General features: G+C 33.0%; 2 protein-coding genes across 2 annotated transcripts; one reads left to right on the top strand and one right to left on the bottom strand.

Annotated features, from left to right (window-relative positions):
* Positions 1–551: 551 nt before the first annotated feature.
* On the bottom strand, positions 552–7240 carry LOC126697458 (methionine--tRNA ligase, chloroplastic/mitochondrial). The gene is made up of 12 exons (XM_050394471.1): positions 6819–7240; positions 6158–6301; positions 5873–6022; positions 5243–5410; positions 4780–4904; positions 4451–4544; positions 3450–3548; positions 2446–2626; positions 2205–2320; positions 1454–1609; positions 1007–1135; positions 552–893 (listed from the first exon to the last, which is right to left on the bottom strand). Exons 1-12 carry the CDS (start codon positions 7125–7127, stop codon positions 723–725), a joined length of 1842 nt encoding a protein of 613 aa, XP_050250428.1. The 5' UTR covers positions 7128–7240; the 3' UTR covers positions 552–722.
* Positions 7241–14413: 7173 nt separating this feature from the next.
* On the top strand, positions 14414–14904 carry LOC126697457 (histone H4). Its single transcript, XM_050394470.1, has one exon. It carries the CDS (start codon positions 14506–14508, stop codon positions 14815–14817), a length of 312 nt encoding a protein of 103 aa, XP_050250427.1. The 5' UTR covers positions 14414–14505; the 3' UTR covers positions 14818–14904.
* Positions 14905–18248: the final 3344 nt, after the last annotated feature.

Raw genomic sequence — 18248 nt, 5'->3', positions numbered from 1 at the left:
CATTTGCCTATATGAGGTCCTGCAGGCCAAAAATTCATGCATCTAATCTCTATCAAAAAGGACGCGATAAAAGAGAAAAAGGATAAATCGTAGATATCAATAATTGAGGGAAGAGTGATTTGAACCTAGACATCTCTGTTAAAAACACTAGAAAATGTTAGTTGAACTACAAACTCTTAGCAATCACATAATTCTAGCGTCACGAGGGTTTTCACTAGTGTCTTAATTAATGCATTTTTACATATTACTTGAAAGAGCTTAGAAAGAAAAACCCTTAATAAGTTTTAGCACCCGCAACATTAGCTTTTGAAAGTTTAAAATCGCCCATCGATTTGGCTAAATTTGATTCCTATGTGACTGTGTGAGGCGTAAAACTATTTATTGCCCCTCAAAAAGACGCCAGGTTACATGACTAGAATCATATTGTAAGAATTTCTTGCACTTTGTTTGAAGTGTATATCAAGCCAGTTTTGAACAGAGCAATCCAGAAGTTCAATGTAACATAATGTATCTTGCATAGAACGTTTATAGAATTGGTTATTGCTCACATAGAACTGAAGATGAAATACTGGATTAATTTATTGGAAGTATCTATTACAAAACAATCTATTACAAAATTATTGCCAAAAATGAGTACAAACTCTTACAATTGACAATTTGATAAATAAATAAAAAAAGTTGGAGAAATTTGTGGTCAGGGAAAGCCAACTATGTCTCTTTCCCTAAGCCTCTGCAACCCCTTGAGCCTGAGGTAGCCTATCCTTGTTTTTCACTACCTTCTTAGCTGCTTCACCCCCATCTTCCTCTTCCACTTGGTTTTCAATCCTTGCGAAGACTGGTTTTGGTTGAGCCATTACCTGACCACCCTTCAGCCCACCCCACTTGGTCTCACTCTACAGCAGAAAACCTTTAAATTAGTTGCTAATCAAATGGAAGTATATATATGCACAAAATTTTTATTTCATTTGTGAGTGTGTGTGAGAGAGAGAGAGAGAGAGAGAGAGACCCATGTTGCAGTGTCAAACTGGTCTTTTGAGAAGCCAAGCTGTGCATATACTCTCCAGCATAAGCTTGGTGTGACCGGGGATAATGCAATTGCTATAATCCTCAATGCTTCCAATATAATCACAAGGTCCTGCTCCAACATCAATAAGAGTAAAGTCTTAAGAAATTAAGGTATTGGCAATTAATAAAAACTTAGAAAAACTTCAATGGCTGAACTCAATTTGTACGAGGTCCAATAAAAATAAAGTAGAAAAACTGGCAATAAATATTACAACAAATAGTCATTTGCCCTATATTGGTGGGTTGCAACAGATTTTCCCCATTGGTTTTAGATGAACTAAAAATGAAATAGAATGCTGAGGTAATTTGAGACTAAAATGCACATCAACATGAATATTATAAGTCACTGATTGAAGCAATTAATAATTTATGTGTACTTATGGAAAACCTTTGCAGCAGCTTCAGAAGCAGCACCCCCTTTCTTAAAGAGAGACCATGGTGCACGTTCATCCATGTAGGAATTCCCCGCATTTCCAATCTCTAGAATAGCCTCACAAGCTGATGATGGTGAGAGTTTTTCATAATGAACCCTAGCTTTTTCAACCTACAAAAGTAGAGTGGGAAAGTCAGAAGGCCTGGGACAAAAGGTTGATGCAATTCATCACAAACAATAATTCCCAAAACAAAACAAGAAGAGAACATTTTGCAGAAGAGAGCCCCTGGCATGCATCACCAAGGTAGCAAGTTGACCTTTATTTATTAATACCATAGGACCAACCATAAGCACATATACTATTCATAAGAACTTTCAATTAGAAACTTTAGTCATTTACGAAAAAATACATGCAAGAAGAAACATGTGAAGTGACAAATAGAAATGAATATCAACATTCAAACACACATTTGCATGGGAGAGACTAGTCTGTCTCCAACACATCTTATATTTTACAACTGCTTTCCCCATTAATAGGAAGTTGAAAATTTGGTAGTAGGAATTAGCTTGCTATTTCAAAATTCAGAATATTCTAACAGGAAGCCGAGCAGCTGCCAGTGTCAAGGGGACCCACCAGGCTACAAGTGCAGCAGTCACAAAAGGCTAGTCATGGTTAAAAATTAAAGTCACTTTTTATCAAGTCATTCCACTAAAATAATGCATCCTTGGATGACACATGAATTTATAAATTTGAACCAAATCTTACCAACTTCTGCACAGTATCCTGGAATGCATTTCCTTCAGCTGCAACGGTGGAATCGACCACTAAAGTTGATTGGCAGTTCTTTTTTAGAAGTCCAAGAGTACGGTTAAGAAGATTTCCTGCAAGGAATAGTTAAGGTCATATATATGAATACACCCATCAGCTTCACAAATTCAAAAAAATATAAAAGCAGCAACCCCAATGATCCACAAAGACTGGTTATAAGAAGCCAGAGTAGATATACCAATTGTATTGGCAAGATGTGCATTGACAATATTGATAAAACGGTCTTCTGAATAGTCCCCATCACTGCCAAATTCCACCTCCTTGAGGAAGAAGTATCTGACTGCATCAGCGCCAAATTTATGAACCAGATCATTTGGATCAAGTGTATTTCCTAGTGACTTCCCCATCTTCATGCCATCCTATAATTTTACAAATAAAAAGCATTGCTGCATGAAATAAAATTAGGTATATGAGACAAATTTAAAAACTCTAGCTCACTCGCATGACTATTGATAATTTAAGGACAAACATACAAAATTTTATGTAACAAAGAAATACACTTCCACTAACTGACTTTAAGATGTCTAAATTTATGAGACAACAGCAACTAACGAAACCGAATTGTAAGACTTGTGGTTCAGAGAAATTGAAAGCACAATATAAAGAAAACTCATACCCACCAGTTAAGGAAGATGAATATATGGATGTACAACTGGTGCAAATTAATTTGGCAAGATATGATATATGCGAGGAATGGGAAGGTGCAAGAGCACTTCTTTCATCACAAAGGAAGAGAGAATGTTAAGTATAGAATTCCACTTAGCAACTAGAAAACAAACTCAACATTGAGTAAATAATTAGCCATAAGTTTACTATATCCATTTGACCACTCTCTTTTGATTCAAGAAAAGTTTGATGAGATGTTTTGAGACCATTATTGAAATGTCCACCATCATACAGAGAAAATACTGTGAGATACTAGAAAAGGCAAGATGCTCAAATTTTCTAATCTGTATGGAGCCCCATCAATGCAAGCTTCACTTTTCAAAAATATCAGATCCATAATTTTCCCCAAGAGAATTTAACCCTCGGGAAATATGAGGCCCAACAGCACAAATAATAAGAAAGAATATAGCTGTTCTAAGATTATAAAACCAACAGCTCTCTTAGGAAGATGTAGCACATGAAGATATTATGCATATCCATAGAGGGAAAAATGAAATATATTCTGAGTTCAAATACCTTTGTCAAAAATCCATGGCCAAACACCATCTTAGGAAGGCTTAGTCCTGCAGACATTAGCATAGCTGGCCAGTAAACTGCATGAAAACGCAAAATATCCTACAGAAGAACGAGAAAACATTAGAGAAGTATAATACTTCTGAACTCCATATAATAGTGTGGGAAACCACCTTTCCAACCATTAGAATTTTAGGAACATAAGACAGTTAGTTATTAAAAAAATATATATTTGTACAAGGCTCCTGACAACAACAAAATGAAAAGAAAAGTCACCCAAAAAACCACATATGTCTTATAATAACAAAGACAGAAAAATGACAAGCAATGAAGCAACACTGACCAACATTGCAAGTCATTGTTCCAGGAAAATTCACGAGTTCAGCATCAAATACATGGATATCACAGAGCAGATTTTCCATCCCAAGATCAAATCTGTGGAATACCCAAACATGCAAATAATGTGCACTGCATCAATTATTCCAGATACGAACTTATTGATGCAAAGCACATTCATGAAAGTGTTGCGCCCTACTCCTGCATCAGTTATACCTCAAAAACAATCTAGCATTATTAATATTTAATACAATTTGAGCCAAAAATATGAGGTCATATTTCACAGCATCCACAATCCAGAGTCGAACGCTGAAATACGCCACCTACTTGGAGAGAAAATTATGTGCAAAAATATTGAATGACTCGGGTCTTACAGCTTAATAGCTTACGAGGTTTTAATAATTAGCATAAAGATGATAAATTTAGTACAGCTATTAGATGGTTAACCACACAGTTTCTAACAAGCATCTTTAAAGAGCATGTGACACAATAAACCACATTCCAGAGAACATGGCCAGAGATCAATTGGAATTACTAACATGGAAAATATCACATTTTGGTGTCAATTGTAAATGGCATGCCAATTAAAGATATGAAACATTCACACTAGTGTAATATACTTTCTGAGAAGAAGAAAAAAAATCATAAATGCATAGAAGATGCCATACCTTCCCAATCAAGTGTAGTGAGGCAGGCCAACCTGAAGAAACAGCACGTTGTAGATTGGGTTGCTCTGCGACCTCTGATAGTGCTGATACATATCTGTTCAACAGAAAAAAAATAAAATAAAAAGTCAATAGAAGTTAATAGATAAACATCTCTAATGATATATAAAGCAGAGGCTTTCATAAATCTATTTCAATTTACAAACAGCTGTTTTCATAAGTTGGAGTTAACTGACTACATGTTTGTGGTGATTAAAAAAAAAACATTTGTCATACAAGTTAGGACATTAGAAGCTTAGCAAATCCCGAATTACTAAAGAAAAGGACTTTACCCTAGTAATGCATCAAACCACACATATATAGTTTGCTTATTGTCATTAGGAACTGGGATGCCCCAATCCACCGATGCTCGAGAAATGGAAAAATCTCTTAGGCCACTTTTGATCCAGCTTTGCACCTTGAAGAAAATTAATAATAAAAGTAATCAATAGAAAATTCCATATAGCAAGATACAAAAAGGATATTCATAACATTTCAACAGTAAATTGCTAAAGGAGAAAGAGAGACAAAGAGAATTTAGAGTAATCCCAATTATTGAGCTTACAACATTGAACATCCTCAATCAGGATGCTCAGGCTCTTAGCAGGAAACTAGTCATGCTGAAAGACACCCCACCCCTGCCCCCCCTCCCCCCCAAAACCCAAAAAAAAAAAAAAAAACTTTTACAGTAAAACTCAGGGACAACTATTAAGGACATACTAGACTAAGTTTTTACAAAATTCCCTACCATCTCACCTCATTTAAACGGAACGAAGGCTGGACAAAATTTGGATTTTGTGTCAAAGTTTCTTCCAATAATTTTTGATATTTTGATAGTGCAAAGAAATAATTATCCTCTTTTCGCAGAACACACGGCTTCAGGTGCATAGGGCAACAGTTGTTATCAAGCAATTCTTTCTCATCCTGCAGATTCACAGAGCTAAAGATATTACATTATTGTAGTACATAAACACAAAACCACTCTCAAACAAAACAACCACAACCACAACAAATACATAAACACACACATTCAAACAAGACAACGCATATATGTAAATGGAAATCATCAAAAACCTATTATTAAAAAAAAAAAAAAAAAAAAAGGAATTCCACATAACAAGTCTCAACAAGTTCTTGCAAATATCAAAGAATATTTTCTACACAAATACTAGCACACACCTCCCCCCCCCCCCCCCCAAACAAAAAAAAAGGAAAGAAAAAGACGCTTTTTATAAAATGCTCCACTACATGTAATGCAAGAGCCCCATCACTAATACAAAAGGTTGTGAATATAAAAAAAATAAAATAAAATAAAAGCCGATAAGGGAAATTAAATTTAGATAATGTTGTTAAATCCACATTTACAAGTTCAAATGCGAATATCACCTTATACTCCTCACAGTTGACACAATAAAGTCCTTCATAGTCAGCCCGATAAATATCACCATTGGCAAGAACCCTTGAGTAAAATTCCTTCACAATTGCTTCATGCTTGGGATCAGTCGTCCGAATGAACTTATCATAAGATATGTCTAACTGCAGGCAGAAAGTAAACAACAAAACGAAAAAGATTACAAAAGAAAAATGGAAAATATGCACGGCAAGTGGAACATTCAACAAGTCAGGCCAAAATAAACTGAGAGTGAATTTCTATCTTGGATTTAATATTACATCTTTCCAGAGTGTCTTATATGCTTGTGAAATGACATCGCAATGTTCACTCGGATCGGAACCCTGGGCTGCAGCAGCAGTAGCAATTTTCTCTCCATGCTCATCAGTGCCGGTAATGAATACAACTTTCTTCCCTAACAGCCTCTGCCACAAGATATGAACCGTAAATATTTTGCCTTTTACATCACATTGCAACACTAGAATCGCCCAACAACATAAAAATAAAACAATGCACATTTTTCCCTGATTTGCTTGTAAAATTATTTAAATTATATGCTATTAAGAATATATACACACATTGTCTTTTCAAATAAAACCATAAATCTATTCGAATTTACTCTTCATTATTATAGAGCTGAGCTCTTTACTTTGTTTTTAGACATCTCATCAATCCATGAAACATATATAAACCACAAATAAAACAACTGAAATGAATTTATTACTTGAACCTTGGTAACAAATAAGCTAGCTCAAATTCAAACATTAAACAAATAAAAGCAACAGAGAAAGCAAACCCAACTTTTTGTTTCTCTTAATTTCATACATATAGCAACCAAATATAAATACTTTCACAAAAATAGCATCCAAAAAAAAAAACAAACTTTATGCAAACCCCACTTGTTTAAAAACATTTTTATCCAAAAATAAAAGCAAAAGGGACCTGAAAGCGAGCAATGGCATCAGCGGCTATGGTAGAGTAAGCACTGCCCATGTGGGGAGGGGCATTTACGTAATAAAGAGGAGTTGTTAGGACAAAGGGCTCGCCACCATCTTGGAGATTCTTGTCTGAGCTAGCGCTTGTGCAAGTGCAGAATAAAGCTCTTTTTGACCGATAAGAAGAAGAAGAAGGAGATGAGAAGAAAGGGTTTGAGCGAAAATGGAAGGTGGGCTTGAGTAACTTGGATGTATTATGCAAAGGGTTTAAGAGCCAGAGAGTGTTCTGTATCGATTGGTTTATTCTCGCTGCCATTTTTTTTTTTTTTTTTCAATCAGTCAGAGTAGAGTTCAGTTGAAGTGTTCTGGTTTGTTTGGGGAGATAAGTAGGGGGGAGTTACGATTGTTTGGGTGGAAGAGATTCAAGTGACTGATAAATCACCACGATTAAGGTCCTTTTTCTTCAGTTTAATTTTTTAAACCAATTTAATACAATTTTTTTTTTAATTCATTTTTTTCATGTACAGAACTTTTTATTTTCTACCAAAGCAAAAACCTTATATTTTTGTCTAGAATTCAAAAAAATAAAAATAAAAATATTTTTGTCTAACTTATAAAAAGTCAATAACTTAAGCCGTTTATTTTTCTTTTCTTTTCTTTTTTTTTTAGAAACAGTAAGCCGTTTAATTAAATCATGGTGGCATAGGTAAAACAAAAACCTCCCACTCCAAGTGTGGGTTTTGACCCCCCAAAAAAAAAAACCGCATGGTTACTGTATCAAGGTTCGATTTATTTATTTTTTAATTGAACTCCATTATAGATTAAATGAACACTTCTCATACAAATATGAATGTGACACTTTTATATGTATATATATAATTCAAGAGTTAAAATAGGAGAGAAAAAATTGGAATCATAAACATCGGGGAGATTTGGGTCATGTCCAGTAGGACTGGACCCGTTGGGATTGTAACACGTGTTCATTTTTTTGACACGTGTCACTATCCAACTAAGTCCAATACACTGGAAGCACTAGACCTAATCCAATGTCCAACTCATGAGCATATAAACTCATATATTATATATTTCCTTTCCTATGTGGGACTCATGATTTTTACCACTTTTAATAATATCTTTGAGTGAACATAAAAAACATCAATTTCTTATTCACTCCATGTTATTTTTCCAACAATCCCCTCGTAAATAGAAATTGATAAACACAATGCAAACGATAATGCAAATACACAGAGAATAAAAGAAAAGTTATTATATCGGGAGAGGTGGTTTTTGGCTTTGAACCTTCCTTTGTGAAAAACTATCGGATATACTAGCTAATCAGTGAACACGATATTTTTAAATTGTCAACCGTTTGTGTATACCAAGACAATAAAATTCACACAGCTCCTTTTTGAACATATTTTGTTTTTATAGTTGTGTTCATTTCAACTCTGGACATATCTTAGTAAATTCATGAAGTGCTTTAGAGAATTTTACCTTGAAACTCTCATGGAAGTGGCCCACTTCACACTCATATAGGTGACTCTTATTAAGAGTATCCTGCTATACCCTACTTAGAATTCCGAGATATAAGAATCATTAAAAGCAGAGCTTATCCAGATCATCGCTTACAGGCATGACCATTTCATCATAAGAATGGAAGGAAGATGTTATCTCTATAGTGATAAAAATAGTCTCCACAATTCGGTTGTCCCTTTGAACCTAGATCTTGGAATCTCCAGTCAACTAGGTTGGGTTGTCATCCCAAAGACTTTTAGGTAATAGGTTTTAACCCCATTCCCCTCGATGAACACGTAGTTTATTTACTCTCCACATAAACAATTGATTACGGATCTGTTTAATAATCTATAAATACTTTAATTTAAGAGCAACTGCCTTATGGTATTGTCTCCAACAAACATGTAAAGACCTACCATAACTTTGTGCCCTACCAATATATACAATTAGGAGACACAAGTATCCAGCAATGCATGTTTGTTTAGATTTATAAAGACTTCTCATAAAATACATATGCTCTTAGTATAAGGTGTTCTCACTAGACTATCTTCACATCTCTCATGTGGTTGAGATAAGAAAAGTCCATCAGATGTATTAGAAAATTTAATTACTTGAATCACATCTACAACACTTACATGCGCATATCCAACAACGATATAGCCCCTTGTGATATATTTCACATTACACACTAGTCGCATTAATCTAAACTCATTTGATATCATCTCATTGTCAAATTTTTCATGTCATTGCATTGAAACTTGTTTCAATCCATACAGAGATTTAACAAGTCTACACACTTTGTTTCCTTGTACAATAACCATAAACCCCTTTGGTTTATTGTGTATCAAGAAAACTCATATCTTCCTTTTCTTTATAGCCTTCTACAACAAATCTTTCCTTGTAATAGTCAGTAGTTCCATCAACTCTCAAACTCTTCAGTGGTAGATCCACCAATTACCATGCATAAATTTCAAAGATTGATTTATTGCACTATCGACAATCTTTTTTCCAAGAAGGCACTTTAGGATTTTGCTTCTTTGAAGCTTTAAGTTCATCTCTAATATATAAATTAGAAAATTTGGACCAAACAACTATGACGTTTGTCCTTTTACTGTGCTTAGGCTCAACCTCTCTTCCATCAACTCTTGATCATGAGAGACACTAAACGTAGACTCAAACTTTCTTTAAGAAAGTTTAACACTTGAGATATATTCTAATTAATTGTCATGCATATAAAATAATAGATTCATAAATTAGAAAGCACTATGCACTACTATTATGACCATAACCAATCACAATCAATGGTTATTTATCCTTTAGGAATAGGAACCACCTCCTTCATTAAACACACCCACATTTAAAGAATTTATAGAAAGACGATCGCTCTTTCCATAATTCACAAGGTGTTTTAGTGGTTTCTTTTAAGGCATCTCAATGAACAAATAATTGGTGGAAATAATAGCTTCCCCCCACAAATTCTACTATAATCAAGAAGTTATTACATTCATTCTCAACTTCACTCTTATAATGAATGAAACTCTAATACCTCATCCTTACTTACTTGCAAGCACTCATAACAGACTCTTGTGCACACCACATTTTGGACAACCCAAATATGTCAAGTAAGGTGTGTAACATATATTTCATCCAAAGAAATATTACAAAACATATATTGGGATTAAACACATTAATATCCAATCAAGTTCACACACGCTCAAAAATTATATATACATGTATGTAATTAAATAAGGCTATATGCACTCAAGTACAACAATCATGTGTCCTTCATATCAATACAAACAATTTAGCCAAGGAGTGAACTGTACACTCTGAGTGAAACCCCATAATTACAACCCTACTAGTGTGCAATTGGTCTCATTCTTGGGCTTATATCCACACATTTGAAATTATTAATAATAGCTCTCATAATGCTATTTTAATTATCAAATAAAGGATCACTTGATGAATTAGTAAAGGCTAACCAAAAACTAAAAAATGGCAGCCATGCCCAAAATTGAATGCATTTAAATTGATTTTTTTTTTCTTCATCGAAATTTCCAATTTCCTCTAGCTCATACGCCATTGCACATAAAGAGGCCAAGAACATCCTTTTGAACAAGCACGACCAAACGTGGTCATCGTTATAAAGTTTAAGGTTAGATATTAATATAAATAAGAGAGATGCTACGTCCACAATATTTTTACAACAAATCATAGGTGATTAGTTGTTATTAGTTCAAATTTGAACTTAATACTAAGATTACTTTTTTGTCTCAACAATAACAACCAGTAACAACTTGCCACTTAGGATTTGTTATAAAAATGTCGTAGATGTATTATTTCTTTATAAATAATTCACCTAACAAATAATCATTGAAATATCTCTAAGCAAAGGCCAAATGAAAAATAAGCATGTCTTCATTTATATATACCAACATATATGATGTGGGGCTAGAGAATTTGTGATTCCGGCCCACTTTCTATTAGGGCCCAAGGCCCGCGCCGAGGAGAGGTGTTGCCAAGGACATGCACCGAAAGTCCAAATGGCTTAGAGATATAGCCGAGGACGATCTTGTCCTCGGCATCCCAAAATCTAGAAGAAAGGAACGGCATGCCATCAAAGGCAGCCCCAGAGCGCCCTCAGAAGAAGGGGCGAGTACAGTGTACAAAACAAAGGAAAGGCTGCCATTACTGCAATTAAGTACTCTGCGCCTGACAGAGCCATGCTCCTCATCTTTTACAACCACCCCCAACCACTTTGGGTATGAGCTGATAAAACTAGTATCAGCTCTATAAAGCTGAACCTACACGTGGACCTTCGAGAGGGGAAAAAAACTAGTATAAAAGGAGGAGGAAGCAAGCCAAAAAGGGAGGCAGATCGTCTCCAGGACCATTGAACCCTATCGTAAAAAGAATAATAAGAACATTAAGCCCCTCGGACGAGGTCCAAGGACCGAAGCCACTTAGGCCGTGCTGAGGAGAAAGTCTTCTTGGACAAGCTTAGTTCATCTCTGTGTAATTATCATGAACACCATGACTAACGACTGTACGTTCACCAAGGCCTAGCCTTTCAGCTCACTCTCTACAAATTTATTGTTTGGGCTTTTAACATTCGAACCCAATACGAATTTGGGATCGTTACAAATTGAGTCCTTACATATGACAATCTGAAACGGTTTCAAAAAATTGTATCTCTTAATCAAACTGTTAAATGCCAAAAATTTATCAAATATCATTATCCTCAAAGATTTACAGCACTATATTTATATCTCCAACCAAAATAATATTTATTGATACATTCACAAACACAAGCAATATTTAACATCTTAAGAATTACTAGCCAAGTTTAAGAAATAATTATAAATATATACTTTCAAACGTTGCTGTGCAAAATAGAAAGTAAAGCTAACTGCAGAAACTGAGCAGGCACAATTCGAACACAATAAACAAAAGACTCTAAAAAGCCCAGCCCAGCAATAAACCGTAAGAGACAAAGTAAGCCTAATATCATATAATATAATCAAAACCACCAACACTGTCAAGCACGAAATCAGCTTTATCAAATGCTTAGAAAATATCTAAGACACAATAAAGTTGAATTTATGTGTGACTTTCCAGGTAGTCATGTGTTGAAAGACCCTGTCCGGGCCGACCTCATTCTAATGGCTGAGTAGCAATTACAACAATTGAATATTGAAAATATCTAAGACACAGGGCAGTCACAATTCGTAAAATGACTGAACAAATTAAAACAAACCCCAGCCAAACAATGATTCAAGAAAGACAAATATCCTAATATTATATAATATAATTAAAGAAGATAGATAGTCTTGAAAAATCAAAATTACCAGCACAGTCAAACACATAAACTTTTGTAGATCATAAATTAATTTATAATATAAACAAGTGGATATTTATGCTAAGCGGTAAACACAACCTCAGTTTTTCCAAGCTTTGCGCAGAGTACATGCAACTGCCGATTCAACTTATCAGTGTCCAGCGTCTTATTTATTTTTATTTATTATTTATTTTGAAGTTGGAGGATCTTGTCCACGGTTTACGGAATCTATAAACCTCTTTTTTAATTAAATTTTTATTAAAAATAGGTCCCATGATACTATTCACAAATTTAAAATTTATTTTATAACAGTACTTTTAATTTTCAATAAAATATGCAATATTCAAACACATTTAGTATTTTTCAACAAACCCGAAATTCCTAATGTATATAACAGGAGTAAATTAAAATATAAACAAATTTGCTTTAAGATTGTTGGATGTATTTCTGTTGATGGCAATGCCAATATTGGTTGACTCAGTAATATGTGAAAAAATATATTTGGAACAAAATTCTTCCATGGTTTGTATGTCAAACAATGCTTTATGCTTGTGTATGAATTGCGTTATCACCGTAGATGTCTCTTATATATCTAATTAGAATTATGTCCTCCCAGTTTTAACAATGATGGAGAGATTTTTGTGTGTGTGTGTGGGGCAATTTGTTCATAACTATATCCTTGTGATTTTAGATGACTTGGCGAATGCTTGGCACCTGTGCTAGATCAAGACCCTTTGGACAGGAGGAGGAAGGGCTTTTGTAAAACTAGCTTGTTTCATTTTCTTTTTTTCACGTTCTGCTAAACATTTCATCGGTGGCTAAATGGATAATGTAGGTGCAGTTGTTGGAGGAAGTCAAACTAGTTCTTGTTGAAAACATAGGTTGGTGTATTTGCAGTTGTTCAATTGATGTTGCTTCTGTTATGAGGCTCAAATGCAACTGTTAAGCCTGAAGATGAATGTATGCACCATTTACAATAGTTACCCTAAAACTTTGTATTAAGTGTTACACTATAGTTCCACTTAATAGCTTATCATTCAAAATGCTTCTTACTAACCCCACTAATTAATATATGGAGTAATTCTCTCCCTTCCTTGAGTAGGGAGGTTTCTCAAAAAAAAAAAAAAAAAAAAAGGTTAATATATGGAGTAGGATAATTACAAGATCCAAACTATGTTTCAGCTAGACTCCCTTATGTGAGTTTGTTTTCTAACTTACACACTCACATTAAATGTCATTGTTCATGAAACCTCCTTAGGAGCTCATGTTTTCCAATTCTCTTTGTTGTTTTGTGTAATATTCAATTTATTATAAAATTTGCCTTTTTTCAATTATATGTTGAAAGTAACTACATGCATGTGATGTGTTACAATTATTTGATGTTATGAACATATTATATTTCTGAGTTACATAAACATATGTCAAATTAACAGGAGGTGAGTACTATTGGGCCTTGTAGCTTAGTGGTATCCGGTTCCGTTATAACTGTTAGCTCAGGGGTTTTATCCCCTGCAACTACCCAGCAAAAAAATATATATATTAACAGGAGGCGAGTTTTGTTTTCTCTTATTGACAACTAATCATTGATTTTAGAGATGAGTTAGGCTTAGTAATAAGAGTGCATTTAGAAATAACTTTTCCTGATGTATAACGTTAAAACTTAAAAATACTCAAAATTTTATTAAATGAGTTTTAGAAACTAACATGTCACAAATCACAAAATAGTATAGTAATTAAAATATTTGTTTATTATGTGTTGAATATATATATATATATATATATATATAGATTTTACTTCATGTTTATAAACTATTATTATTTGTTGATTTGCTTAAAATTGGTTAGGGAAGAGTATAACTATAGAATATAGAAATCTATATAAAAAAAATTATATATAAAATATAAATAAATAAAATTTTAAAAGGCAAAAATATTCTCAAACAAACATTCAAATTTGTCCCAAAGAAAGCGCCATACAAAAATTTCCGTAGCCCGCCACACAGCACAGGCAAAAATAAAAAAGAAAGAACTACGATCCGCGTCACACATTCATCTAAAACCCCTCAACCGTCGATCCTCATCTTATCGACGCTCCAGAACCATCCAAACCCAAACACGCGGATCCATCTTCCCATCCATCGATTACCTTAAAAATCCAACGGCGCCTACCATCCCAAACCAAATTCAAAAAGAACCCTTCCCATCCCGCTCAAACCCCCAAAACCCCCTTCCTTTAAATACCCAACTCCACCATTCACTTACACATCAAAAACCCTAACCCTAAATCCCCAAATCTCAATACACCAAATCCAATCTCAAAAAAGCTTCAAGAGCAACAAAAATGTCAGGCCGTGGAAAGGGAGGCAAGGGATTGGGCAAAGGAGGAGCCAAGAGGCACAGGAAGGTTCTGAGAGATAACATTCAGGGAATCACAAAGCCAGCCATTCGGAGATTGGCGAGGAGAGGAGGAGTCAAGAGGATCAGCGGCCTCATCTACGAGGAAACCAGAGGAGTCCTCAAGATCTTCTTGGAGAACGTGATCCGTGACGCCGTGACTTACACCGAGCACGCTAGGAGGAAAACTGTGACCGCCATGGATGTGGTTTACGCGCTCAAGAGGCAGGGAAGGACCTTGTATGGTTTTGGGGGTTGATTATTTGAAATTGTACCTGTTTTTCTTGGTATATGTTGCTAAGCGATAATTTTTAGTTTGATGAATGAAATGGATTTTTCCTTCCTAGTTTTGTGAAATGGATTTAACTGTGAAATGCATTTCTTATGCTCAATCTGATCTGAATCAATGTTTGCGTTTTTTGTTTTTATCTTTTCAATTGGCTGAAATGGTGATTTTGAAAAGGATCTTTAGATGTGAAGATCTCTGGCTAAATGAGTGAGTTTGAGCTTACTTGTGTATTTTGGATGTAAGTTTTCTGCTAGAAGTTTATTGTTTATTATCTCCTTGATGAAGTTTGATTAAAGTAAATTTACATTTTGAATTTTTTTAAAAAGAATTATCTGTATATTTGGATGAAAGTTAATTAAGAATATAATGTATATATTAAGATACATGGACATCGATATGATACTAGTATAATATGGTGATGAGTATTTATAATACAAATACAATATGGATTTGATATTTTAAATGAAGTGTTTTGTACATTTTAGATCATTTCTAATAGATTAGCTAAATATGTTTTTTGGAAAGTAAGTTCAAAAAAGTAGCTCCAATCAATTCTCTATATGCAAAACTTTTCCAAATTTTTGTTTAATTGCTACTGTTGTTCTCTTGATCTAGAGAGTATTATGGTAACTCTAAATAAATTGTTTTACTTAAAAAATTCATACATTTCAATAAAAAAAACAATTTTTTCTTGCTCTCACAATTACAAACACAATGGTTACAAATATAACAATCTTTCTTACAATTTTAAATTAATCAAATCATAACAATAAAACCAAAAAAAGAAAAAAGAAGAAGATAGAAGATAAAAGCTATTTGACCCATTTGGATTGTGTTGGGGACAAAGATGAGTGACGGTATAGTGACCCATCTTTCATGATCTTTATCTCTATACCTATTTGCTGGAATGTTCTTGAATGAGGAAGAAAAAGAAAATAAAAGAAGGGGGGATAGAGACAGGACATTGGACATGTGTGTGGAGGGAAAAAACAAAAAAAAGAAATGAAATGTATGGATGAAAATGAAATGAATGAAAGGAAAAATAATATAAAAAATAAAAAATCTTAATTGAGAAATGTTACTACAATATTTTCACAATAAATTTTAAGTAATAAATTGTTATTAGTTAATATTGGTTAGTAAAAAAATAATTTTAGTGGTAGATTTATATTGAAACTAGTAACAACTTTTCACATAAATTTTATCGTGAAAAATGTTGTAAATATAACATTTTTTATTGAAAAATATAATTGTTAAAAAAAGAATAAATAATGAAAAAATAAATAATATTTAAATAAAATAAATAAAAAATCTGTTAGAAAATGTATTTAAAAAAGTAAGTAAATAAAAATTAAATATTACAGTTTACTATCCAAACTGTACAAAAATATGGAAAAGTTGTTGGAGATCTCTTAGTGTATATATTTAGAAAGATTATACAAAGATATATATATTAAAAAACCAAAAGAAGTTACAAATGCACAAATTATAAAAAAATTGAAGGGTAATATGGGTTTTATTAGGCAATTTGAGCTGATCATGTTTGGCTTGAAATCAAGTGGGGGAAAAATTGTGTTTAATGAAACTTAAGTGTTTAAATTAAGTTATATATTAGAGCATCTCCAGTAGATTATGTAAATTTTTGTATTGTTTGGAGAATGAAAAATGACTTTTACCTTTTAACTACTTACTTTTTCAAATACACTTTCCAACAGATTTTCTATCTCATTTAAATATTATTTTTTCATTTATTTTTTAATCTTTTTTTAACAACTACACAATTTCCAATATTTTTTTATTCAATACCTGATTATTATAATAGAAAAAAACATTTGAAGAATGAACAGTAGCCCATCCGACTTGATGAGCTACTATTCATGAGTCAAAAAAATTCCGGACATAGAGAATCCATTGGAGACTATTTTTATGATGTCATTCTCTATTATAGAGATTTTTATGCATTTAGCTACACCATTGAAAATGCTCTTACTTGATTGAGCTTAAACTTGATGGAAACTTTTTTTTTTTTTGGGAGAAACAAACTTGGTGGAAACTTGAGTAGATAAGTGGACTAAATATGTGGTTAATCCACTAGTCCACCCAATTCATGAGTTAACAACTAAATTATGCTATAAATTAATAATTATAAAGTGACATGTGGTTGTTCCACTCAAGTTTTTTTTTTTTTTTTTTTTAATTCTTACCCAAAAAAAAAGTGTCATGTTACGAAGATAAGGTTTTTACATCAAATAATTGAATGTCTGTTTTGGCTAATATGGGCAAATATCATAATGATAAATGTATTCATTTATCAAAAAAATGGAAAAGGAGAAACATGATAATTGTCTCAATCAAAAAAAAAAAAAAAAAATGATAATGTCTGGTTGTCTATTCTCGAATCTCAATACGTTTTGTGCGGTTGTCAATTTAAAAGGCCAACTTGTTGTACCTGACACAGTGTTTATGTCCAAATCATAGCTCCTTGCGTCAACTTCAATCAAAATCGTGACGAGACAACCTCAGGTTAAAGTTCTTTCTTCCTTATTAGTGTGAACTCGATTACATCGAATTTTATGTGTGATTTTTTTTTTTTTTTTTTACATATAAGAAATGCGTGATTATTTTAGAAATGCTCGTTGTCGTTGCTGTTGGACAATCTTAGGGTGGTTAGATGGTCTTATCTGGCTTTTTGCTTTTGTTAATTATCTCCAAGATTTGAATAGACAAAGGTTAATTTTTACAATATTCTATTAACTCTTTTTTTTCTTTTTTTAGAAAAAGAAGTTTTATAACTTAATTATAATACTTTATCGTCTTTTTAACAGAGGGTTCGTTTGAATATGATTGATTTTGTCGGAATTGAAAATTGAAAACATTATAACAAATTTTTTTTTTTTTAAATGTGTGAATAGTATCGTGAGACTCATTTTTAATAAAAAAGTTGTCGAAAAGTGAAATTTGTGGGTCTGTAAACAGTGCACTCATGCACTGTTCACCGTGGAAAAGTCAACAAATGCAGGCTAAAAAAAAAAAAAAAAAAAAAAGGAAAATACGGAAGAAGCAAAACGTGGACGTGATAAGTTGGATCCAAATCGGCATAGAATCTAGGTTCGAAATTCTTCCTCGTCTTATGGAATTATATTTATAAAAAAAACCGACAGTTAGTTTTTATTTTTTTAATTAATTTTTTTGAATATATAGCATCTTAAATTTAATACATTAAGACTTAAGTTCACTAATTAAATTCAAATTTGTTGTTACATATTAACCACTTAAATACAAATAATATCTAAGTTTTACCCTTCAATTTTGAACACTTAATATGTTTTCATCTCTCTTTAATACAGTGAAATTATTATTACTCTGTCTTTTTTTTTTTTTTTTAAATAGTTTTAGGTTCA

This window comes from Quercus robur, chromosome 8 (genome assembly GCF_932294415.1).
Source record: "Quercus robur chromosome 8, dhQueRobu3.1, whole genome shotgun sequence".
Taxonomy (NCBI): Eukaryota; Viridiplantae; Streptophyta; class Magnoliopsida; order Fagales; family Fagaceae; genus Quercus; species Quercus robur.
The sequence above is the reverse complement of the archived record's forward strand: the minus strand, read 5'-3'. Positions and strand labels throughout refer to the sequence as shown.

Coding starts and splice junctions, on each gene's coding strand:
- LOC126697458 (XM_050394471.1), bottom strand. CDS start 7,127: ATGGCAGCGAGAATAAACCAATCGATACAGAACACTCTCTGGCTCTTA. Junction 5,411..5,872: donor TCAACTGTGAGGAGTATAAG/GTGATATTCGCA, acceptor GTGAATCTGCAG/GATGAGAAAGAATTGCTTGA. Junction 1,610..2,204: donor AGGATACTGTGCAGAAGTTG/GTAAGATTTGGT, acceptor CTACTTTTGTAG/GTTGAAAAAGCTAGGGTTCA.
- LOC126697457 (XM_050394470.1), top strand. CDS start 14,506: ATGTCAGGCCGTGGAAAGGGAGGCAAGGGATTGGGCAAAGGAGGAGCC.